Source organism: Hylaeus volcanicus, chromosome 9 (assembly GCF_026283585.1).
Source record: "Hylaeus volcanicus isolate JK05 chromosome 9, UHH_iyHylVolc1.0_haploid, whole genome shotgun sequence".
In the NCBI taxonomy this organism is placed as follows: domain Eukaryota; kingdom Metazoa; phylum Arthropoda; class Insecta; order Hymenoptera; family Colletidae; genus Hylaeus; species Hylaeus volcanicus.
The window spans coordinates 3,124,426-3,146,910 of record NC_071984.1 but is presented as its reverse complement, the minus strand read 5'-3'; the positions used below and the strand labels follow the sequence as shown (position 1 = coordinate 3,146,910).

Genomic DNA, 22,485 nt, shown 5'->3' with positions numbered 1-22,485 from the left:
TCTTGAAATATGTTGGAATATTTCAATATATTGGAATTAAAAAAGAAGAAACATAAAATAATACAACCTAACCTAAAATAATACAATTTAAAAAGAAGAGAACCCCAATATATATTGAAATATTGCTATTTAAAAAGAGAAGAAACATATAACATAAAATAATACAATTTAAGAAGAAGAGAACTGTAATATATTGCAATATTGCAATTTAAAAAGAAGAGAACCCCAATATATTGAAATATTACAATTTAAAATGAAAATACATCGATCATAAATATCTAAAAAAGAAAAGTATCGAGCTCCTGCTCCTACAATACCATATTTATCGTAATCAAGACGACAAAATCTACCACTACACAAAGTTTCAACTGAATGACCCAAAGGTCTTGCGGTCCCCTTCCAGATGTTCACTAAATAAAAAAATAATACAAATATCCGAGGAAACGTACCATAGCTGCCGCCACCCGATCTTTCTCGCAATTAAAAATAAACGTATCGAAAATGGAAACGTGCGCAGCATCCCACACCGTCGTCAGGTACGTTTCCGTGAACTCGAATTGTCCAGGAAATTGTTGAGTTAGTTGCCAGACACAGTCTAAATATAAAAGCAATAGCGGAGCCTGTTGAAATAACCGAATTTTAGAGATCAAGCCTACGGAAAGCGAGCGTTACTTGTAATTCAAGTTGAACCCGCCTTCTCAGACTTCCTCTTGCCAATATGACCTAATCTATCACAAAATGGATGCCCGCCAGCCACCCATTCCTTTTGCATGAGCGACTGGAACCCGTTTATGGTACGAAAGTAAGGGTCCAATAACAGCTGGACTAAGCTCGATACGATGCAACAAATATCTGTGCCAGCACCTTCTGAAAATTCATTCATTTAGTACGATAACCAAACAAATAAAAACAATTCGAAACCATTAACAACTCGATCACCTTGTAAAATAACGGATTTTCCTTCGTCAAGTTTTTCGCAGGCTTTGACAGCTTTTTCCAAGCAGTACGACACACACTTCAACCATTTAGTATTCTCTACTAATGAATAAAAATTATTATCTTGCAGCCAGAATTGCCTGATGTTCTCTGAAACGAGTAAAGTCTGTAAGATATTTCTCAGATATAACCTCAAACATTTATACTCTATACTGTAAAACCTCTGTTATGCGAACAATATTCATTCGACCTGAAGGGTCTGTTGTTTGCGTTTACTTCAAATAGTTTTTAGTATGACATCACCGTAAGCAGATTCGGTTAATAAATACTATGTTTAGATACATACAAACATACAACGCAAGAGAAATATTTAGAATGAAATTTACCTGGAGAGCAAAGATTGGCGAATTTCGCGAAGGCTACAGCTATAAACTTTACGTTAACGTCTTTATTTAACTCTAAAACAACTAGTTCTTTTTGCCGAGGGTGACTCTTGCGAACGTTCTCGAACATGATATTCTCCTGCGTTCTCTTAGCCAACAACGAGAGCTCGGACGTTTTAACTAACGCCGCGCCGTTTGTGCTCGACCAAGACCAGATTGGTGGACGGTTGCCTTGGAAGTGCTTAGCTGCGTCCATTAATTGACTGTCGGTTACGGACGCTGGGACTATTATGTATCGCGATAAACTGTAAACGAATTCGTTATTTTCTCACAGTTTCGTTCGAACCACAGACAGAGATTTAAATGGTACGTAGCATTTACCTACGACAGAGCTTGAAGTCTACGTTAGCTGTAGATAATCTCCAAAATTGTCTAAACTTCTCGTTGCTTATGGTTCTTTCTAGTTCGTTAATCCAGTCAGATATGTCTCGAAATAAGCGAATCGCGTTATTCAGACTGCTATAGTACGCTTCTCTGAAATACAAAGAGACAAATTAGTTTCAGGTACCCCGAATACCAGTTTTGTACATCGTACTGTATATCAACCTGTAATCGTAAGCGAATAATCTGTAGTGTCTGCTGGGAAAAGCGTAATGCAACAGCGCCCTCAGTAGATTGTGTCCCTCTTTGATGGGCGAAAATTTAAAAGAAAAAGACCACGTTCGTAAATTCTAAAATCCATATACACTTTTAGTAACGCATCGCGCAGGTGTCTATATTCCCAATAATATACACGTGAATAATTACTTTACAAATAATAAATATCCCTTTTACTTTAGATGGTACGGTATTGCCAGGTACCAGTCTTCTTTTCTTATCGCCTACTGTTATATAAATATCTTCGATATTCGTCAAACATGTATCCATGTATCCGTACAGATGATTTTGCTGACGAGCCACATCCTGTACGTACAAAAATATTTAGATCCGTCCGATATCGCGCGGAGTACGTGTAACGTTTACTCACCTCTCCGCTCGTATCTTCGGTCGTGATAAATGTGAGCTTAAAATTCGTGACTGATAGAATACCGGACGTCCCTTGCTTCAAATTGCTGACAGGCGAGAACATAAGAACGCTTTGCGCATCAGTGACTAAAATCTCACCGGGTAATAACTTGATATTGTTTTCGGATACAGAATTACGTCGACTAGAACCTAGTGGCTACATACAATTTAAAAAAACATCATTGTAGAGAAAGATGCGAGGGGAGACGCGAACTGAGATCATAGCCGGAAACAAGTTAATTCTGTTTTGGTACAATTTAAAATCGACCGTTGGTAATATAAAATATGTATCGATAAGTAATTTAAAGTAATATTAAATTTATATGGATCTAACGCAATCGTATTTTCTACGTAGACAAAATATTTCCTCTGCGAGTATGTAATGCTCGAGTATGTAATACAGAGTACTGCTTTATCGTCAGTGATGGGCGAAACCATAGGCTTCGAATAAATCTGAGGTCTGCCGATATGTTTGTCTCGTTTCTTCTGTGGAACATTTTCCAAACTTCAGATTTATTTGAAATCTAGGGGTTTGACCATCACTGCTTATCGTTTCATCCAGGTGTGTAGTTAGAATAGAGGTTATGTCGCAATGTTTACATAGGAATTACCTTCATCTCGTGTTCCTCGAGGCCCACGTAACTTATGAAATTGTTGCAGCTTTTGCTTTCCATCGGGAACGTTTGAATGATTGCCGTCGAACGCGTCGAACCAGAACCATAGAAATAATATACCTCGGCGCTCGTGACTCGGCTCAATTTCCTGTTCGATTCATTCTCGCACGATCGTCGGTTACTTATCGCGAGTCGAAGGGTCAGGGCATTTTCGAGTCACGATAAAGCTCACTTCCTTGCCGTGATTGCGATCTCTCCCCTCGTCGAATTCATCCTGAGCGATTTCTCTACGTCTCCTTCCTCGTTCGTAGCTGTCGTGGCCGTGCTCTGTTTGTGTTCATTGCTAGACCTTGAGGTTCGTTCGTCCGCATTCGACACCGTGTAACGTGAATATTATTGTTCGTGGAACGGGAGAATTTTCGTCCGCGTTACACAGACTGCAATTAAATTGACATTTACGAAGGATTCGGGCTGAATAAATCCGATATATTTTTTTTTAATAAGAAGAAAACATGGATCACTATTTACGCATAACTCGGATTTCTCGCGACTGCGGGACGTGCGAGGGGCTCTCTCTGCGAGTTCGACCGAAAACAGGAATTTTTTATTAGTAATTTACGTTGCGCTTTGGAAATTATTCGTGTTATAACGAATTGGAAATGATTACTGTGCGGTAAACACCGCCGCCATCTTGGAGGGAGTCTCGAAGCGACGGCTGATTGGCTGAATCTAGCGACGCGCTCCCATTGGTTCCGCTCTGTGACGTCAGAGTCTGCGCATGCGCGTCGGGAAAAACTAACAGTGCTGTATCTACAAGAAACATAGCCCTATTTTCACGTAAAAAAATTTCCATTGCGCTTTGGAAATTATTCGTGTTATAACGAATTGGAAATGATTACCGTACGGTAAACACCGCCGCCATCTTGGAGGGAGTCTTGAAGCGACGCCTGATTGGCTGAATCTCGCGACGCGCTCCCATTGGTTCCCCATTGGAAAAGCTAACAGTGCTGTATCTATAAGAAACACAGCCCTATTTGCACATAAAAAAAGTAATTTTAAATTATTTAAATTGAAAAAGCACCTATAACTTTGCAACGTACCACTATTTTTTTTTCTTTTACTTTTTCTGTTTTAAATCGGAAAATGATACAATTTCTGTTGTGTATTGTAATTCTAGTAATTTGTATACGTGTGGCAACGATATTGACGACCATTAATATTGTATATTAAATTCCACGTTTTACAAGGTTCGCTTAGTAAATAAAATATATTTCTGTATTATTGTAATTATAATATACAGGATGTCCTAGAATTAAGAAAAACCACCGACCAATCACAGCGCCCGAGTAGCATGGGCTCTTAGATGCCCCAAAAAATGATGGACGTAAAGAAGATAAAAAAAAGATAAGAACTGCATGATTTAATAGTTAAAGAAAGATGTTGGAGTAGAACAGAGATATTATTTTTTAGAATTACTTCTGATAATTTTATAAATTTGATTGGTTGAATCTAAAGGCGCGTTGCGATTGGTCCGTTCCTCAACGCGCGTTGCTTCGAACTCACGCATGCGCACTACATCGAGCGCCAGGAAAGTACCTAGTACGAGCACAAACTGGCGCCTTGGTCGCCCCAAGGAACGTTGGATGTAAAAAGAATTGTAATCGCCCATCGTTGATTAGGTTTACTGCAAGATTTAATAGTTAGAATAAGAAAGATGTTGAAGTAGAACAGAGATATTGTTTTTTAGAACTTGAACTAGTAGTGGTAGAGAAGAAAACACGAAATTTGGAAGAGTACAAATAATAAATAATTATTAAATAATGCCAAAAATAATCATTCGCTTATAAAGTATGCTACCAATGTTTGTGTACAAATACAATAAAATTCTTTCATTTTAATCCCTACATAACACTGTAATTATTATTATTTTAATAATTAAGTAACGACGCTCAAGTTCGAACCGTGCCTTCTATCTACCAAATGTGCCCCAGCAATTTCTGAAAATTCTTCTCTTTGGAGAAGATTATAAGCAAGGGAAAGCATATTCAACGCTTTGTTATGAACAAAAGGAAGACCGCTGGAAAATAAATCGTGGCCCAATTCCAAGCACGTGCCAAAATCGTACTCGTCAGCTGCGATCGTTGCCAATCTTATTACTTCCTCTATCTTCGATATCGATATCTTCTTTGCTTCAGATGTTGAAGCATTCTCTATCTGTTCCAATATTTGTTCCAATTCATCTATAATGTGCAGAATTAATCGAATCGTAATTACAAAGGAACATTTTCGATGCTTTCTTTACAGTAAATTAAATGAAATTCTTTCTTAATACAAAGTTTCTTTTTTCCAGAACTAGTAGATCGCAATTCAGTGCTTCAAAGCTAATTGTAAACAGAATTTCATAATAATAACTTACGATCAGTCACTGCCAACTTTCTGTATCCCACTTCAGTCTTCCTATCATACGGAACCACAATACCAGCCTTATGGAAAGTCTTCGCGACAACCTTCTTTTCTCTAGCCTGCATATTACTCGTCTGCTTGTCCAATGCTATATTCTTTTCTCTGGCGTACCTCTTTAGTTTTTGCTGCAGCAGTGTTATGCTCATCTTCTTAAATGGATTGGCCTGTTTCAGTTTTTCTGCTATAAACCAGCTGTAATATAAGTTGCAAATTACAAATGCATACAAAAATTTTGTACAAAACTTTTGAGGACTTATGTACTTACTCCAGCATCCCAAATAAATTTTCTGCGACAGGTGCAATTGTGCAATTTACATTTTCTTTGTTCATAGCTACGAATACAGGCATCTTGGAGGGTTCATCCCTCCAGTAACCGAAATGCAGTCCATCTTTATCGTCGACTTTGACGACAGTCTGCAAGAAATGATGCGAATGATACATATTATTTAAATGGCAAAGGAAAGAATTATCTTACTTGAAATTCAGGTGGGTCGTAATAATATCTCCAATGCCTCAACAGTGTCTTTTTGTCGCAGACTTTAAGATTGAAAAATTTCTTTTCGAAAACATCGTAAGGACCCACGAGTTGCAAGTGAATATCCTTCAACGCGTTCAGTGGATCGTCTTTGGAAATGCTCTGAAGAAATTCAAAAAACTGAAAAAAATCTTCTGGCATTTCGGTTAGAAACAGATGGGAAATAACTGTTTGCGCATCGGGTGGAAGTAATGTGCCACTTTCGATGTTAACATTGCAATCTTTTAATAATGATGCTATGGTAATGCAATCGATCGAACTTTTTATAGATTCTAGGGCTTGGGTACTTGATTCATCTTCTACGATTTCGCTATTTTCTTTATCGTTATTCACGGTATTGTTAGCAGTATGTTCTATGTCTTTGTCGGCTGAGCTTTCATCGATTATGCTATCGCATCTCTTTTGAAATTTTTTCTCTGGAGAAGGACTCGTTCCATTCTCGCTTCTCTCTTTCCTCTTACTTGGCTCTTTTCTTTTTTGTGTGCGTTTTACAATCTTCTGCTGAAAGTTTTCAAAGCATTAAAGAGGAAACTCTAAACTATAACGTTGCAAATGAGATAGGAATATGAATTCGTACTGTGTCTTTCGCAGGTGGATGTTTGTACGTTTTGTGATGAATAGGATTCTTCTGATAACACTTGACTCCGAATCGACAGGGAATACGTGGATCTTCTTGATAAGCTTTGTACTGTTCTTGCTCGCTGTCCATTTTTTTTATTAGATTTCGCAGGCAACGACGTAATATAAAAGTAATAGGTTATGGGAAAAGAAATGAAACTTCTCTCATAGCATCGTTATTCAAAATACGTATCGATGATCGTAATAGTACCACGAACGAGATAACGTGAAATATAGATGTGGTGGAATGTATAATTATACAAGTGTATCGTCCGTTTACATGGATTTATCAAAGAAAAGGTTAGGTACAAAATAGTAGGTGAAGGAAGGCTACCACTCACGGAGCCGCTCAGTGAGCTGCTGAGCTAGTAACAGTAGGCCTCAATTTTCATCAACGCCTCAAGATGGCGCCACTAGGTAATGAAAAGTAATTATTGTTAAACTAAATAAACATTCATTGCAATGGAAAATTTGGCACAAATACTGATATATTGTAGCGATATGGACCTTAGAATCGTGTGAATTATGCGTTTATAACAAAATAAAGATTAATTTATTTAAAGCTTCCGTGGCGCCATCTAGCGGTGAAACGTTCAGGCTTATTTTCACTACATATTTGGGCGTTTTCCCGTCGACGGCGCCACTGGTTTCAAAACCCGCTCACTGAGCTGCAAAGTGAGCGGTGACTTTCTTGGATGCACACGCTCTGTCTGATGTATATTTTGATTTTTTTCGATACATAATAAAGTCGCGTAGCCGCATAGTTTGACAGGTTTCACCCGCTGTAGGATAACAGACGTATCGAGGACAGAGAGCGAGCCCTTCAAATCGGATAATTTTATTATGGAGACCGACAGGCGATCGGATTTGTACGACGAATGGAAAAGACGGGTAAATTGTACAATTCACGATGACTATGTCACAATTCACGATAGCACATGCCGCAAATGATTGAAATTTCATTTGGGCCTAAACGAGTGCAACGTTACTCGAATTATCTATCAATTATTTACCAGACTTCTTAAATATATATATATATATATATATAAATATAATATATATATATATATATATATTATAATATTAACTGAATTACCACAATTCTTTCTTATCACAACTACAGTCAATGATTAACTTAAGACGTAAAATAATTGCGTAAAAAGAATTCGGTTTACTTTGCAGGCCTTCCTGGGTCCGCTTCCCCAAGGATTCCTGGGCGTAGAAGAGCGCAATGCCCAACAGCAACAGGAAGCAGCGGATCAGCAAGCTGCGCTTGCCCTCCATCAACTGCAGATGCAAAGCATGCCAGGAATGCACGAACAGCACGTCGGCAGACTTAGTATAACAATCGCTCAGGTACGTTTGACGCTTCCATCCTCGCGTATGCGTTCAAGTTTAGTTTCACAGAGCGATGTTACTTGTATTTTGTAATAACATTCTATTCGTAATTTCAAAAAGACACTTCCTATAGGCTAAACTAGTGAAAAACTATGGAATGACAAGGATGGATCCTTACGTAAGGATGAGAGTGGGCCACGCAATTTACGAGACGCACACATGCTCTAATGGAGCAAAGAATCCGCATTGGAACAAAGTCATCCAATGGTATACATTTTAAATAATAAAAAGATACACGTCGTATATCATATATATCTTCGAACATGTTTAATTATCGTGCATATTTCTTTATTATTTCAGCTATCTGCCACCAGGAGTTACGCAGATATATGTTGAAATTTACGACGAGTGTTCTTTTGTGATGGACGAGTTAATCGCATGGGGCCACATAGATATCCCACCTCAAGTTCTTCAAAAAGGAGAAACACACGAAGATTGGTACATGCTCAGTGGGAAACAGGGAGACAATCAAGAAGGGATGATAAATCTAGTTTTTAGTTACACGGTAAAGGTTGTCGATGACACATTACACAGAGACGCTATGTACTTTGTTAATATTTCATCCATGGAACTGATTGTACAATATTGTTATAGACAAAGTGCCATCCATACATGAGTGCACCCCCAGTCATGATGGTTCCCTCTTCAACAATGTTTGGTGCAACGCCATATGCACCAGTGAATGTCTACACAGCACCACCTGCAGCTGCGGTACCTCCTGTTCCCAGTTCTATGCCAAACGCTGAGGTCGAATTAAAACAGGTAACGTACAAAATTCTTGTTATTAAACTGGGGATGTATATACATTTACAGGAAATTCGAATGAAATGCACACAGTATGCAAGAGTATAAAACAATAGTAAAGTTTATGTTATAATACTTCCAGAGCAAAATAGATTCCTATTCAGGTTCAATTTTTGTATATTCGTCTGCAAAGATTTTATTTTGCGTAAAAATCCCCGGTTCACTTATGCATACAGTATTTAAAAAACATTTCGTATCGATTGCAAGTATACTATTTTTCGTTTGCAGATCTCAGAAATGTTTCCAAACGTGGACAAGGAGGTGATCAGATCAGTCTACGACGCGAATCATGGGAAAAAAGACGTGACCATAAATTCGCTACTTCAAATGTGCGAATAAGCGATCTTTTTTTTTTATAAATTATCATATTTAATTCCAAAGGCCGTATTTGTATTTTCCGCTATGCTGTATTTCTTTCGAAGTGTAATATATCTGCGAACTGTCGCCATGCATTTTATGGTATTTTAATATTTGGGAACTCCGACGAGGAAGATCCACGAAAACGTATTTGGGCAGGGAAATATATATATTTTCTAAGAAAAAAAAAGAAAAAAAATATATCACTTCGATGTTTCGTGTATTTATTGATCCTTTACGTCTTTGTGATACGCAGGATGTTCTGCGTAGATCATTGGAGTTAATTAGGTTCGCGTATAAAATTAAAAAAATATATTTAATATATTATTATATTATATTAAAATAATATATTATAATAAAACGTTTATCGATGTGTCACGTTAATAATTAAAATTGTTACAAAATTGAATATTTTATTTGTTCCACATACTCGTACCAACCATCGGAGGACATCCTATGTATAACCATGCATGAACGTTTTTTTATAATTACAAACGAAACTTTATAAAATTATACGGTTCGTATCAAATTTCTTTTGGATTTTATTCTTTATAAAAAAAAGACTGTACAGAAAAATTTAACGCGTACTAAAATTACCTCTTACATCCAAGAACATAAAAAAATAAACTGACATGTTTTTAAGTATAAAATTATTATAAAAACGCTAATATCCCGAGTACCTCCTGTTGCTTTGTTTTGCTACACTGGAAGCGTATTCGTTGAATTATAATTTTTCTTTATAATTTTAATTATAATAATATAATATTGTTCACCTTTTGCTCCACAGCAAATGCGAATTCTAAATCTTATATATATCACTTTTAACGGTGAGTCAGTCCGAGTTAAATTTATTACATTTTCCATTTCCCCTTCTTACCATATTAACAATATATCATTGTTAACGTTATCTACAGCCCAAAACAATAACTTGTACCAATATTAAAAAAATACATAAATAATAATTTAACAAGCTAGCGCGACCAAATGTAAAAGTATGTGCTCTGCCAATGTGGCAGATACTTTTTCATTGGTTCCGCTATGAATTTAGCGAAAGGCACTGTAGTAGACAACGCAGTGAGAGCTGCATTTATTCTGTCACGGGTGCATTTATCGTAAAATGGAGATCTTAATATATAAAGCAGCAAAGCTAGCTTCCGCTTATTCAGTTCTTCTTCTTCTTCTTTGCTGAACGATTCACGGTTTGTTTTATCGTTAAATACGTTTAAACTGAAAGAGAAAATTGCATTGTACCCTGTTCCACTATATTACTTGAGTTTTTATTGTATTAATCAGTAATTTTATTTACCTAAGTAAATCAATAGCAAAGGACAACAACCACGGCGCCCACTGTTTCTCACCAGTGACGGATACGCATCCCAAATGGAATAATGGTTTCATAATATAAAGACTCTAAAAATATATTGATAGAAACAATAAAACATTTAACTTGATAACAATTCATGATTTACTATACAGCGTTATACATACCTCTGCTATAATGAATTTCTTTTCTGATACAGTGGAAGCATTTAGATTATCACTTTCACTGGGGACAGAAGGCAACCGTTCCCATGTTCGTGCCTGTAAAGAATTGGTGCCCCTTATACTTCTGACGATGGTGCCGGATCGCTTCAGCATGAATCCATTCTTCAATTTCTCTTCGTTAGATTTGATTAACATATCTCTGTTGAGCGGTTGTATCGGAGGACATTTCACCATGCGTTCTTTGTAGACGTGTATTACCAAGAGACGCAACACAGTCCTAACAATAAGTTACACGTATATACTATACAAATGTACTAATTTTTTGGCGATGTATATGAATATCATTGAAGGATTAGCGTAATATATATTGTATTTAAAATATTATCGACTCACTTGAATATTTGTATCGCTGTGATTACGAACCACCTGCCGCTGGGTCCCCACAATTTCTTAGCAGAGATTTCGAACAGTGTCTCTGTATACTCCACGACAGTCAGCCAAATTTTAAGCTTCGACTCGAATTGGGGAAACTTTAAATGCATGCATCTGCCGCTGCACATTAGCAAGTCGTTGAAGAGAACAACTAGGTTCGAGAATGAGTAGATAAACTCTGATGTAAACGTAGAATTGTTCAGGGAACCTGGAAAACAATTTTATTTAGAAATAATCGCAGGAGAAATGTAATATTGAGAAAGAATTGCTCTAACCAGCTGTAAAGTAAGACAAACACTGAACAGTTTTCTCTAAGTCTGCCAATAATTGTGGATTTTCTATGACCCATTTTTTATAGGGTTCGATGAGTTTTAAAACAGAAGAATTCACTTTGTCGAGCACCATTTTGATATTTTTGAACAATTTAAATGAAGTTGACAATCATCACTCGATCACTGTTAACCTTTGAAAAATCAACAGGTGACGTCTGGGGATATCTAGGGATGTCTAGTGATATAGATTTATTAGCGCTGTTTTCAATAAATTCTTCCATGTTAGGTTTATGTAAGAGAAAAAGGACGTATATGTATTAAAAATTTATTAGTTTATTTAAAATGAAGCTACTTTTAGGAAAAATACAATTACGTTACGTTTATTGCACAGCCATAGAAATATAGTGTTACTATATTTAGCTTCCATTCGCGCATGCGCGTTGAAAAAAGCTGAGCGCACAAAGCATACAGGATCCCAAAAATGTTGGAGGTCCTTGAAAGGGTGGTTCGAGGGGTTATTTGAAACAACTTTTTCCTGAGAGAAAATGTTATCCGAGGCTTCGCTGAGGAGATATTAACGGAAAACCCTGACCAATCAGAGCGCGAGACAGCCGCGCTCCCCGACCAATCAGAGCGCGAGTATGCCAATAGAGCGCCCGCGGTAGCGTATCAGCGCGGCCGCTTGGCGCGTTCTGACTCGCGCTCTGATTGGTCGGGGAGCACGGCCGCCTCGAGCTCTGATTGGTCGACGTTTTCCCTTAATATCTCCTTAAGGAAGCCTCGGTCAACATTTTCGCTAAGGAAAAAGTTGTTTCAAATCACCCCCCGAACCGCCCCTTTCAGGACCTCCAACATTTTTGGGACACCTTGTATATGACGAAGGCTCAATGTATTTCCAATTCTTTTATAATTTTATTATTTTTTAGGGCGACCAAGGGCGCCAGTTTTATAATCGTATTTGATACACTCCTGATGCAAAAGATAGTGCGCATGCGTAAACATCTCTTTTCGCGCCATATTTCTCGAAAGTGTCATTAAAATTTACAAACAACGTTTATTATTTGTTTATTATCCGATCTCTATTTTTAGTTTCCTTGCAAACCATGAACAACGATGATTTAATTTCATCGAATGGCTGTACCGAAGAATTGAATAACAAAACGAAAGAAAAAAATGGAACGACTCACGTTGAAAGTGAAAAACCGCACGAGGAATACCAGTATTTAGATTTAATTAGGAAAATCATTAATGAGGGAGCGAACAGAAGTGACCGTACTGGCGTGGGCACGCTGTCCCTTTTTGGAACTCAAATGCGTTTTAGTTTAAGAGACAGTAAGAACTTTCTCATAAACAATTCACACAATAATTTATATAATAATTAGTACCTGTTTTGTAAGGGCTAATACGACTATTTCTGTATTCTTATACCCTGCATACTGATTTAATACGTACAGAAAAATATATTCGATGTCCCCGTATAAATACAATGATAAACGATTAATATTATCTACCATTTTAGATACATTTCCATTAATAACTACCAAGCGGGTGTTTTGGAGAGGAGTTGTAGAAGAATTGTTATGGTTTATAAAGGGATCAACGAATGCTAAAGAACTCTCAGAGAAAAATGTTCATATTTGGGATGCCAACAGCTCTCGCGCGTTCTTAGATTCTTGTGGCCTCACCGATAGAGAAGAAGGAGATTTAGGACCAGTTTATGGATTTCAGTGGAGACACTTTGGTGCAAAATACACAAACATGCGCGCCGATTACAAAGAACAAGGTAAATCGTCGCGTGTTGTATCTGAAATTAACGATATCTTAATACATCTTTCATCTGTGCAGGCATCGATCAATTACAAGACGTAATACACCAAATAAAAAATTCTCCCGATAGCAGGAGAATAATAATGTCTGCGTGGAACCCAACCGACATTCCACAAATGGCCTTACCTCCTTGCCATTGTCTTGTACAATTCTATGTAAACAAAGACGAACTGTCCTGTCAGCTTTATCAAAGAAGCGCAGATATGGGTCTCGGAGTGCCATTCAACATAGCATCCTACTCTCTGTTGACTTGTATGTTGGCTCATATCACAAACTTAAAGGTGAGTCTCCACGAAAGTAGTCTGAATTTTTAACAGAAACTTGTATTTCCTCTTTTATTCTCAGCCAGGTGAATTTGTACATACAATGGGCGACTGTCACGTGTACCTTAATCATGTATCCGCGCTCAAGGAACAACTAAAACGCACACCGAAACCATTCCCACGTTTAAAGATAGTTAGGAACGTTCAGAACGTCGACGATTTCGTAGCGGAGGATTTTGAACTGCTTGGGTACGAACCGCATGGAAAACTCTCGATGGCGATGGCTGTTTAAGAGCAAGTTAAGACATTTAAGCAAACGTAGATTACGTCGACGCGTTATACGTTTTCTTTAACAAAAAACAAAAAAAAAAAAAAAAAAAAATTTTAACCGTTGAGAAAGTAAGTATACCATTTGAATTGGCGAATTAATGAAATTCACTGTGTATTATAATTTCTAACTGTATCTATACTTTATTTCCTAATAAAAATTATGTTTTTAATAAACTCGTATCTTAGTAATTGTACGTGTATGTGTTTGTGTGTCGTGTGTGTATGTGTAGGATGTTCTACTACTGGTTTGAGAAATGTTGGGTGACTCTGTAAGCTGTAACACGATGTGAAATCATGAAAATTCCTGCAACACTCTCAGCGATTAATAACTTTGGAACTAAACCCTCAACATAATAATTTTTTTCCTGCGACCTGTGAACTTTCTCATTCCAGTAGCTTAACATCCTGTATATACGTATGCATATATGTATAATATACATATGTGTACATATATGTACGTATATAGGTTCTCTCATTTTAACTTGGTCTTTGTAATAACTCGAAAACATGGAATTTTAGCAAAAAAAAATGTTTCAGACAAAAGTTTTATGGTTCAGAGGGGACCAGAAATGATCAATTCGACTCTACTTGTAATATTTCTTCATGGCGGCCATTGTTTTTTAAATGGAAGTAGATTTTTTGGTCCAATGCAAATTGTAGCTGGTATCGAGATGAAGACAATGGTTCTTGTTTTTGTTTTTTATTCGGATCTGTTTTGTTATTTTTCAAATTCAATGTGTATGTGTGTGTGTGTGTGTAGCAGAAATAAGGATTCTGTTGCGTGTGTGTGACACGTGCACACAAATTGAATTTAAAAAATAACAAACTTTAAATCGCTGTAACACAGTCAAAAATAATCCAAATGAAAAAAAAAAAGTCGACTTTGATTTTTGAAAAATGGGCGCTACGAACAAGTACCGTAAGTGGTGCCATCTATAATCGAATTGATAACTCCATCTTGTGGCCCCCTTGGAAGCTAAAAAACTTTTGTTTCAAATGTTTCGTACTAAAACTCTGTTTTCGAGTTATCACGGTGTCCAAGTTAAAATGGGACAACATGCGTATATCTACGTATATGTATATATGTATATTTATATATTTATATTTCAATTTCTTTTTTTTCAGTACCGGTCTCGAATTAGTCCATACATGTCCGTTACAGGCTTAAGTTACGCACAAATCATACAATCATAACTATTCCACCACGTTTCTAATCGTCGAGAGAGGAAGAAATACGTTTATCGACGTAACCGACAAGCATGGACGTTTAAAGGCCTTAAACAACTTTCAAATCTAACAAAATTACGTTATTTCTATACAGTTTTAAAATCCAGCACTTCCTTAAATCATGTAAACATCTGTTGGGAATTATCGTTTGTCTTGAATCGCTAGTGGAACGAATCGTTTCTATCATTTAAAGCGGTATACCTTAAAATGAATCCCTCCTGCTCGATGTAAAGTAACTGACAGCGTTTAAAACAAAGAAAAGAAAAAAAAAATAGGACGAAATTTAGGGGAAGTCTCTGGATATCGGGGGCTAGCACATCTGTACATCGTTAGACTGTGAAGTACTTAATTGATGCAGTTGTTGAGTAACTGCCAGGGTGCCACATTCGCTAACAGTGATGATCACCCAAATGATGTCTAAAGAAAAAAATAAATCTGTAAGGAAAAGGTCTGCGATGTATAAAAGATGAGAAAGAGAATTGTACGTACCCCCAAAATAGGAACCCGTTGATGTCATCATTCTCCATTTACTCTGGTACACGCCGGTGACAGAGGGACTGGTGAGGTCCACGCTTATCTCAGTCGTTTCTTTGGGGCCTAAAGACGGAACCGGTACCCGCGTGCATTCTCCCATTTGCACCCCTCCTGTATGTTGCAGACAAATCTCAGCAGGCCATGCCTCTGTGCCGCTGTTTTGTACGTGCCATGATTTTCGAAATTTAGTGTTAGGTGGCACCGATTCCCCTTCGCCTATAGTGCTGTCGCATATCAGGGCCATACAGGGGAACTTGAAGGGAGACTCGAAGTCAAAGTAACTACATATAGCTGCTTGAAGGTTCCTGCAATCGTTTGAGAATTATTTTCAAGAGGATCAGGTTCAGATCGGATAGTTACGTAGATAAAATAGGTGTTTGCAGAAGAAACGTAGTGGTAGATATTCTCTTTGCAGGGACGAAGCTATTGGGTTGCCTTTGTTAGAAACTGACTAGGTTTATAGCAGGATCAATTTTCCTATCGATGCCAGTAATTTATTTGAATGATGGCAAAAGGGGCAAAAAGATTGAACAAATGACAGAAACTGAAGAAGAAGAACATAGCAGTCAGGAAAGCTCGACAAAAAAGAGACTCTTTCAAACTCTAATCCCGTTGGAGTAGGCCAAGCGAAGATTCCAAAAAAGAGAAAGTAGGTTCCATATAATCTAGCCATGATTAGAATTGTTGCATCTCGATACTAGAGTTCTCCTCCAACCAGTGTGTCTGTTAAGCATAACGTCTGCAAACTATGGCCTTAAACAATGCGATACGCCACGTTTAACAAATACTGTGCAACGTTGACAAGCCAGAAAAGTGGCTCGCTGAGTCACCTACGTCTCATTTATTCCTATGCTTGTCGAAAGCTGCTAAAATATCGAACAAACAAACACTTTAGTAAAATTCGTTATTTGTAGACCTAGCACAAGCTGTCATTCAGCAAAGGATCATACCACTACGTAAACATGGCGACGTTAGGGTTAGGTCAGAGGGAAACTCGTTGGTAGGAAGTGTTTACAATAAAGGTGATATCATACCAGTTGTTCATATCGAGGAAGAACGTAGCGGTGGCTTCGTTCAGCTGGCTGCCAGCCAGCAGCCTCTGCAGCTGCTTCACCAGATCGTCTTTATCGGTGGTGCCTAGACAGCTGAACTGGCGCAACAAATGCTGGTCCAAGTCGTTGTCCACATTCATGATGCGTCCTCGTTTCCGCGACCGTTCAGTGCCCCATGTAACGCAACTGTCAATCAAAGCACAGCCTCGTAAACACGTCCTCTGGATCGTCCCGATCTTTAACTGCAAATTTTAAATGTCATTCTTCGTGACGTTCATCCGTGCGCAGCGGGTGCATGCATCCATGGTACACTCCGCGCGAGAAGCACGCGAAACCCCGAGATCGCTTATGTACAGTCCGTACAGTAGAGTACGGCACGGACGTAGCGCGGTATAGAGCGATATAGAGAAGGACAGGACGGTCCGACGAGACGAAGGACAGAGATATGGCAACGGTGCACCTCTCTTCGTCGCGCAACGCGCGATAGACGGGGAATAGGGTTAGGGCGGTGGGGACTACTCTCTTCAGTGCTGGTTCTAGCAATATTGGCGCCCTGGCAATATTATGGGGTTACAATGTTTATGAGAAAAGGACAAGGCGGTTGGATTGTAAAAATTGTTAAACTGCGTAGCATAGAAGAGACAACGAGAAAAGTAAGATAAATGTAAATTAAAATAAAATAAAAGTTATTCCATGTCGCGTATCGGCAGTACCGGTTTTAGCAATATTGGCGCCCTGGGCAGATTATCGTGGCGTGGGGTTACAATTTTCAAGAAATAGGGACAAGGTAATAATATCAAACTGTGTACAGGGTGTCCCGAAAATGTTGTAACACCTTGAAAGAGGTGATTCGGGAGGTGATTTGAAACAACTTTTTCCTTAGCAAAAATCTTGTCCGAGACTTAGTTGAGGAGATATTAACGGAAAACGCTGACCAATCAGAGCGCGAGGCGGCCACGCTCCCCGACCAATCAGAGCGCAAGTATGCCAATGGAGCGTCCGCGGTAGCGTATCAGCGCGGCCGCTTGGCGCGTTCTGACTCGCGCTCTGATTGGTCGGGGAGCGCGACCGTCTCGCACTCTGATTGGTCGACGTTTTCTGTACTATCTCCTTAACTTCAAAGTTTGTGAATTTTATTTAAATTCTTTTCCTTTGATCTTTAACTTTCGGAATTAATTTTTTTAGTCCTTTAGTGAGAGATACTGGCATCCATATACAGGGTGTCCCATAAATGTTGGAGTTCCATGAATTTTAGAATTTTTCCAACATTGATGGCGCACGCCCCTGAAAATTATTACCAAAAATCTTTCTTTTACTTTCAGGAGAGTAGGTTTTCACTTTACGGAAAAACTTTCTATACGATTTTCGTAGTGTTCCCTAAGATCTACAAGGAAAAAAAGTTTAAAAATATTCATTATTGAGGGAGTAGTTAGTAGGTTTCTTTTCGCTCCTCACCATCAACAGAGAACCCCTTCCAAGCGTCACTGTGCGACAAGGACATATACACTCTCTCTACTCGCTCTCTTACTAATCTCGCCGGAAGCTTCTCTTATCGAGCACGCGCGTCTATCTCGCTGTACGTCTATGATCGAATCCGAGCGTTTTCCGTTCTCTTTGTGACGCGTTGTCACCTTGACCTTGCGCGCGTCGCGGAGACCAAGTTTTTGCAGCTGATAAACTGATATGCACACGGGGGAGAGGAGAACGCTCGCAAAATCGATTAGTCCGCTTGCCTGCATTCCGTGCGTTTACCCAGCTCTTCTCGAACAATATGTGCAGTTTTTCCAATGATTTATAGAGAAATATAATATTTAATATGAAGCTATGTTTTATAATTTTGATTTTGCTTTCTGTAGAAAGATTGACTGTTCTTCTTCTTTATTTGTATATAAAGATTCAATTTTGGAAACGATTGGAATTGTTTTAAATTGAATTGAAAATGTCTTATACCGAAAATTCATCGCTCCAATTAATACGAATGCTTTTTATATAAAAAAATAAGGATAAATTCCTCTTTAATGTCAGTATCATTGTTAATGTCAGAGGTAATATTTCAAATATTCCCGCGCTTTATACCGATACCCCTTTCTTTCCTTCCTTACCGACTGATGGATAACGTAATTTAATATCAAAGAGAAATTAAGGAAGAGTTTCACCTATCGAAATGTTATTTTTTTCACTTCTTTCCAAAACGATCTCACAATCTTGTTCAAAATGAAATAAAAGAATTCCCATGGAGCATAATAATTACTATCACTTTCTGTTCCAAGTAAAAATTATTTTTTGATATATAACAAATTCATTCCGACAGAAAGGCAAGTCCGAAATCCATCACGTTTACTGCTAAATTACTCTACGCTTTGACTACACGTCTACTTCAAAAGACGAAGACTTCGTGAAACTGAAGTCAACTAAAGTGAACGTGAGTGAACGCAATTCCACGAACTCCTCGTAACGAGAGTCACGTCTTCCCTCTTGTATCCTCTGGCGCGCTCTGCGCAGCTCTGCGCCATCCAAGCGTTTATATACGCCTCCGCAGGCGTTCCCGCGCATGCACAGCTGTCATCCCCTCCACCGCCGGGCGGCGCAGCAGCTGCGCGCGCAGCGCGCCGCGTAACACTTGAAATACGAATCAGAAGACAATCGCGCTCCGAAGTTGATTCGCGTAGATGTTCCCAAAACGTCGGGGTGATACCATTTACAAAGTTCGACCGCGCACGAAAGCATCAATCGGTGTCAATCGAGAACGTGTACGCGCCGCAGGTCGCGACGATGCATCACTGAACCGTGTTTTCGACCCGTTCACGTTACCCTTGCACACCGTCGCTAGTAATCAACGAGCACGATCCTCTTCTCCCGTGGAATAACGCGCACAGGCATCGATGAGATATACAAAATCCCTGGACGGTCGTTTTCTCGTCGACGGGAGGACTTCGTGATGAAAGTCGGGAGTAATTTCGAGACGATCTAGTCCACTTCGACAATCGCTGAATAATCTGAAACAAAGAAGAGAGAACCGAGGTGAGAAGCATTTCGTTACTCCAAAAAGCGATTGAGAGGGTGATTGAGAATTTGGAGCTGGTCTTTTACAACTTCTTGTTAGAGTAGAATTAACTTCTATGTTTAATACTTATCGAGTGTATTTATAATTTATTAGGAGAATAGTAATAAGTGAAATTTGTGGAATATCATTGTGTAAGCATTGTACTTGCTACACCTAATAATTATCAACAATTTTCTTAATCTGTTAGAAGCACAACGATAAACAAAATTTCTGACCCGCCAAATCTCGTATATATTCATGTACATCAGGTTGATATACAAGTTACAGATCTAAAGTCATTCGAATAAACATTAGGTTGACTTGGAGTTACAAATGAGCGAATACAAAGGCACAGAATTGATATCTACACTTAATAATCATACCACAGTTGCGAAATAAATTAAAATCTTTAAGTATCCCAGCCTAGTGCTCTGCCCTACCTCTACTCTAGAATTCTTGATCCCCCGAAGCACCCAGAAACCCGTCTAAAACTGACCCTCAGCAGGATGATCGGGCCATCCTCGGGTACCGGGGGAATCCCGGATCACGAGCTGTCCGAGAATCAGTCGCGCGCTGCCAGGAAGCGCATCTTCGACGACCTGGACATAGAGACCTTCTGCGAGGAGGTCCAGAACAGTCGAAAGCGGTACCAGTTCCAGGAGATGGAGACTCCGATCGAGCTGATCGCTTCCAACGAGATGATCGGCGACACGGCGGCGCTGTTCTCCTCCGTGGAGGAGTCCCCAGTGACTCGACTAGAGGTCCTCCTCGTGGACGGAACGAACTGCACCTGGACCACGGTCTCCGAGCTGGAGTCTCAGCAGAACATCGCTGAGATCGCGCCCTCGCCGTCCACGTCTTCCTCTTCGCCCGAGCACAGACGCGAGCAGGTGATCCAGGTGGAGGAGACTGGCTACCAGATCGAGCCCAGTTACTGGGAACCTGTGGTCACCATCCCCTCGACGAATTTGCAACAGAGCAAGTCTGCACCATCCTCTAGTAACCAGTATCAGCAGCAATTCGACGATCAGGAAACTGGCAACTTGTCCTGGCTGCTCGACTTCAAGCTGGACCCTTTCATCGAGGCTGCAGATGACAGATCCACATCATCCAATTACAATTACAATGGTGCGGAGGCAGATTTCACCTGTGTACTTCAAAGTTTTTTTTATGAAATTAGTCTTTGTAATCTAGTATTGCTTTTGTGGATGATTTTCTTTAATCTAATTACGTAGATGCTTTAGTGTTGATCATCCTTCATTTCCATTTCATCTCGAAATTGGATTAGGCCTGGGTTAGGTCTACAAATTATAGTTTATACCTTTTCTCGGTTTCAATGTTAATTTCCCTTGACGCAAGGAAAAGGTTCCGCTTACTAGTGTTTCCTTTAACAATACACACCCTGATCGTCATCTACAAAATATTTCGTATTATGCAATAGGATCTTTGTTATGGAAGCTTGTGTAATTGAATAGAATTGTAAGTTTACTTACTGGTTTTATGAATTTGGAGTCCAAAGGACTGTCTATGGTTGAGAAGGTTGTTGCGTGTTTGAATAATTGTTTCTTGTTTAGGAAGCAAGACGAAAGTAAACGGACGTTCTTACGGGTCCACCTACGTCAACGACGCCAAAAGGAGTTACAACGAGAACGGTTCCTTGCATCAGGACACCATCCAGAATTACCAGAGTCCCGATAAGAGAAACTTTGTGCCTTCCCGGTGCAATGGACCAAAGAAGCCACCTTTTACCTACACAGAACTCATTGAACATGCTCTTCGAGAGAGGGGAGAGCTCACAGTGTCAGCCATTTATCAGTGGATCTCGTAAGTTGTATTTTAAATAGCTTTATACCAACGATCTCGTTTACATTATCAAAATTTGTTGATGAGTCTCGCGCTTTTAATTTGCGTTACTCTGTAGGATCATCTTTATCACTGATATTACTTTGTACGGGCAATTTTCAGCTTAGATATTTAATTTTTTAATTACAAAGATAGATCTCAATCAAATCTAGATCTTAAATCTCGGTTTCAAGAAGAATTCTTAAGCCTTAAGAAGTATCTTTATTTTAAGCATCATTAAAATCCAATCAGGAGGATTACTTACAGTCAATCTCATAAGTATTCCTACCTTCTATGTCTATAGAAGAAATTTGTATTTCTTCGATAAACATAGAGAGTATGAATAGTTATGGGACTCATCGTCAAAGTATTTCAGACAAATAATCAATCTACTGCTTCCGTTACTATTCATTATTATTCATAGCAATCCAAGAATAACTGTGCTAAGGCGTAATGGAAAACCATAACACCACTGTAATTTTCCATCGTTTATGGGAATTAATGGGGTATTCCCCTTCGTTGAGATATATGATATAAATTAATTGAAATTGTTTGGCTTTAAAAGAAAAAAATAAATCCATTCGCGAGGACGTTCAGAGACAGAAAATCGGTGAAAAGGAGTTCAGGGGCTTGATTATCTATATCGTGAAGCCACGATCGAACAGGTGAAAGCACAGAAGCCAGTAAATTGTGCGCATTAGTATTGGAGGGGTGGTTGCAACGACGAGGAGAGCTGGTACCAGGTCGTACCACGTTGCGAGGGCAGCGGTGCCAAGGGGTACCATCTAAGAACCTTTCTGACCCTCCCTGACGAGCCACCCCCGCATCGGGGCGAGCCACGTTCTCGTAAATTCATATAAACCCGTTTCCTAGATTTGCTGGTGAATGGTAGCTGTATATACTCATGCATCTGAAACATAAACCCTGAATGTAAAACTGCATTTCACAAGCTTGGGAGTCTGGTACGATACAGTTAGTTGTACCAAATGTTTATCAGCGTTCCAT

The 22,485-nt window shown here is 39.0% G+C and overlaps 7 protein-coding genes across 13 annotated transcripts in view; 3 read left to right on the top strand and 4 right to left on the bottom strand.

Annotated features, from left to right (window-relative positions):
- Positions 1-3,709, bottom strand: part of LOC128881779 (myotubularin-related protein 10-B) — a 5,376-nt gene extending 1,667 nt beyond the window's left edge. Inside the window, exons 1-10 of one of the 4 annotated variants that reach the window (XM_054133089.1) lie at positions 3,527-3,705; positions 2,996-3,435; positions 2,347-2,541; positions 2,127-2,282; positions 1,926-2,050; positions 1,701-1,853; positions 1,323-1,624; positions 940-1,086; positions 695-867; positions 450-620 (exon numbers count right to left, since the gene is read on the bottom strand). In XM_054133089.1, the coding sequence (XP_053989064.1) occupies positions 450-620; positions 695-867; positions 940-1,086; positions 1,323-1,624; positions 1,701-1,853; positions 1,926-2,050; positions 2,127-2,282; positions 2,347-2,541; positions 2,996-3,058 (1,485 nt within the window). In that variant the 5' untranslated portion in view covers positions 3,059-3,435; positions 3,527-3,705. Of the gene's footprint in view, positions 1-449; positions 621-694; positions 868-939; positions 1,087-1,322; positions 1,625-1,700; positions 1,854-1,925; positions 2,051-2,126; positions 2,283-2,346; positions 2,542-2,995 lie in introns of all 4 variants that reach the window. The other 3 variants (XM_054133090.1, XM_054133087.1, XM_054133091.1) reach the window with 3 other exon arrangements.
- A 418-nt stretch (positions 3,710-4,127) lies between these two features.
- Positions 4,128-6,966, bottom strand: LOC128881782 (histone PARylation factor 1). 2 transcript variants are annotated; one of them, XM_054133094.1, is made up of 5 exons: positions 6,574-6,966; positions 5,937-6,497; positions 5,727-5,875; positions 5,415-5,653; positions 4,128-5,238 (listed from the first exon to the last, which is right to left on the bottom strand). In XM_054133094.1, the coding sequence occupies exons 1-5, from the start codon at positions 6,703-6,705 to the stop codon at positions 4,934-4,936; spliced, it is 1,386 nt and encodes a 461-aa protein (XP_053989069.1). In that variant the 5' UTR covers positions 6,706-6,966; the 3' UTR covers positions 4,128-4,933. The 2 variants fall into 2 exon arrangements, with proteins under 2 accessions (XP_053989069.1, XP_053989070.1); XM_054133095.1 differs by having other exon boundaries at positions 5,937-6,494.
- A 323-nt stretch (positions 6,967-7,289) lies between these two features.
- On the top strand, positions 7,290-9,385 carry LOC128881702 (toll-interacting protein-like). Of its 2 annotated transcripts, none has more exons than XM_054132968.1 (6): positions 7,290-7,505; positions 7,797-7,970; positions 8,086-8,219; positions 8,313-8,523; positions 8,607-8,774; positions 9,045-9,385. In XM_054132968.1, exons 1-6 carry the CDS (start codon positions 7,458-7,460, stop codon positions 9,153-9,155), a joined length of 846 nt encoding a protein of 281 aa, XP_053988943.1. In that variant the 5' UTR covers positions 7,290-7,457; the 3' UTR covers positions 9,156-9,385. The 2 variants fall into 2 exon arrangements, with proteins under 2 accessions (XP_053988943.1, XP_053988944.1); XM_054132969.1 differs by having other exon boundaries at positions 7,293-7,505; positions 8,313-8,517.
- A 312-nt stretch (positions 9,386-9,697) lies between these two features.
- On the bottom strand, positions 9,698-11,583 carry LOC128881701 (peroxisomal membrane protein PEX16). The gene is made up of 5 exons (XM_054132967.1): positions 11,366-11,583; positions 11,052-11,298; positions 10,662-10,935; positions 10,480-10,583; positions 9,698-10,400 (listed from the first exon to the last, which is right to left on the bottom strand). Exons 1-5 carry the CDS (start codon positions 11,493-11,495, stop codon positions 10,145-10,147), a joined length of 1,011 nt encoding a protein of 336 aa, XP_053988942.1. The 5' UTR covers positions 11,496-11,583; the 3' UTR covers positions 9,698-10,144.
- Positions 11,584-12,362: 779 nt separating this feature from the next.
- On the top strand, positions 12,363-14,686 carry LOC128881874 (thymidylate synthase). Its single transcript, XM_054133256.1, has 4 exons — positions 12,363-12,694; positions 12,882-13,145; positions 13,208-13,470; positions 13,535-14,686. Exons 1-4 carry the CDS (start codon positions 12,466-12,468, stop codon positions 13,742-13,744), a joined length of 966 nt encoding a protein of 321 aa, XP_053989231.1. The 5' UTR covers positions 12,363-12,465; the 3' UTR covers positions 13,745-14,686.
- Positions 13,807-16,937, bottom strand: LOC128881875 (protein ILRUN). Its single transcript, XM_054133257.1, has 3 exons — positions 16,578-16,937; positions 15,499-15,848; positions 13,807-15,426 (listed from the first exon to the last, which is right to left on the bottom strand). Exons 1-3 carry the CDS (start codon positions 16,733-16,735, stop codon positions 15,320-15,322), a joined length of 615 nt encoding a protein of 204 aa, XP_053989232.1. The 5' UTR covers positions 16,736-16,937; the 3' UTR covers positions 13,807-15,319.
- A 2,581-nt stretch (positions 16,938-19,518) lies between these two features.
- Positions 19,519-22,485, top strand: part of LOC128881833 (uncharacterized) — a 5,420-nt gene continuing 2,453 nt past the window's right edge. Inside the window, exons 1-3 of one of the 2 annotated variants that reach the window (XM_054133201.1) lie at positions 19,519-19,616; positions 20,141-20,766; positions 21,213-21,462. In XM_054133201.1, the coding sequence (XP_053989176.1) occupies positions 20,145-20,766; positions 21,213-21,462 (872 nt within the window). In that variant the 5' untranslated portion in view covers positions 19,519-19,616; positions 20,141-20,144. Of the gene's footprint in view, positions 19,617-20,084; positions 20,767-21,212; positions 21,463-22,485 lie in introns of those variants that run through there. The other variant, XM_054133200.1, reaches the window with a different exon arrangement.

Excerpts from the sequence above, each read along its gene's own strand:
- LOC128881782 (XM_054133094.1), bottom strand. The coding sequence starts at position 6,705 with ATGGACAGCGAGCAAGAACAGTACAAAGCTTATCAAGAAGATCCACGT. Across the intron at positions 5,876-5,936 it reads ACGACCCACCTGAATTTCAA|ACTGTCGTCAAAGTCGACGA; the intron begins GTAAGATAATTC and ends CATTTCTTGCAG. Across the intron at positions 5,239-5,414 it reads AAAGTTGGCAGTGACTGATC|ATGAATTGGAACAAATATTG; the intron begins GTAAGTTATTAT and ends TGCACATTATAG.
- LOC128881702 (XM_054132968.1), top strand. The coding sequence starts at position 7,458 with ATGGAGACCGACAGGCGATCGGATTTGTACGACGAATGGAAAAGACGG. Across the intron at positions 7,506-7,796 it reads ACGACGAATGGAAAAGACGG|GCCTTCCTGGGTCCGCTTCC; the intron begins GTAAATTGTACA and ends TTTACTTTGCAG. Across the intron at positions 8,775-9,044 it reads CTGAGGTCGAATTAAAACAG|ATCTCAGAAATGTTTCCAAA; the intron begins GTAACGTACAAA and ends TTTCGTTTGCAG.
- LOC128881701 (XM_054132967.1), bottom strand. The coding sequence starts at position 11,495 with ATGGTGCTCGACAAAGTGAATTCTTCTGTTTTAAAACTCATCGAACCC. Across the intron at positions 10,584-10,661 it reads AGAAATTCATTATAGCAGAG|AGTCTTTATATTATGAAACC; the intron begins GTATGTATAACG and ends ATATATTTTTAG. Across the intron at positions 10,401-10,479 it reads TTTGCTATTGATTTACTTAG|TTTAAACGTATTTAACGATA; the intron begins GTAAATAAAATT and ends TTTCTCTTTCAG.
- LOC128881874 (XM_054133256.1), top strand. The coding sequence starts at position 12,466 with ATGAACAACGATGATTTAATTTCATCGAATGGCTGTACCGAAGAATTG. Across the intron at positions 12,695-12,881 it reads GCGTTTTAGTTTAAGAGACA|ATACATTTCCATTAATAACT; the intron begins GTAAGAACTTTC and ends CTACCATTTTAG. Across the intron at positions 13,471-13,534 it reads CTCATATCACAAACTTAAAG|CCAGGTGAATTTGTACATAC; the intron begins GTGAGTCTCCAC and ends TTTTATTCTCAG.
- LOC128881875 (XM_054133257.1), bottom strand. The coding sequence starts at position 16,735 with ATGAATGTGGACAACGACTTGGACCAGCATTTGTTGCGCCAGTTCAGC. Across the intron at positions 15,849-16,577 it reads TTCCTCGATATGAACAACTG|GAACCTTCAAGCAGCTATAT; the intron begins GTATGATATCAC and ends AAACGATTGCAG. Across the intron at positions 15,427-15,498 it reads AACGGGTTCCTATTTTGGGG|ACATCATTTGGGTGATCATC; the intron begins GTACGTACAATT and ends TTTTTTCTTTAG.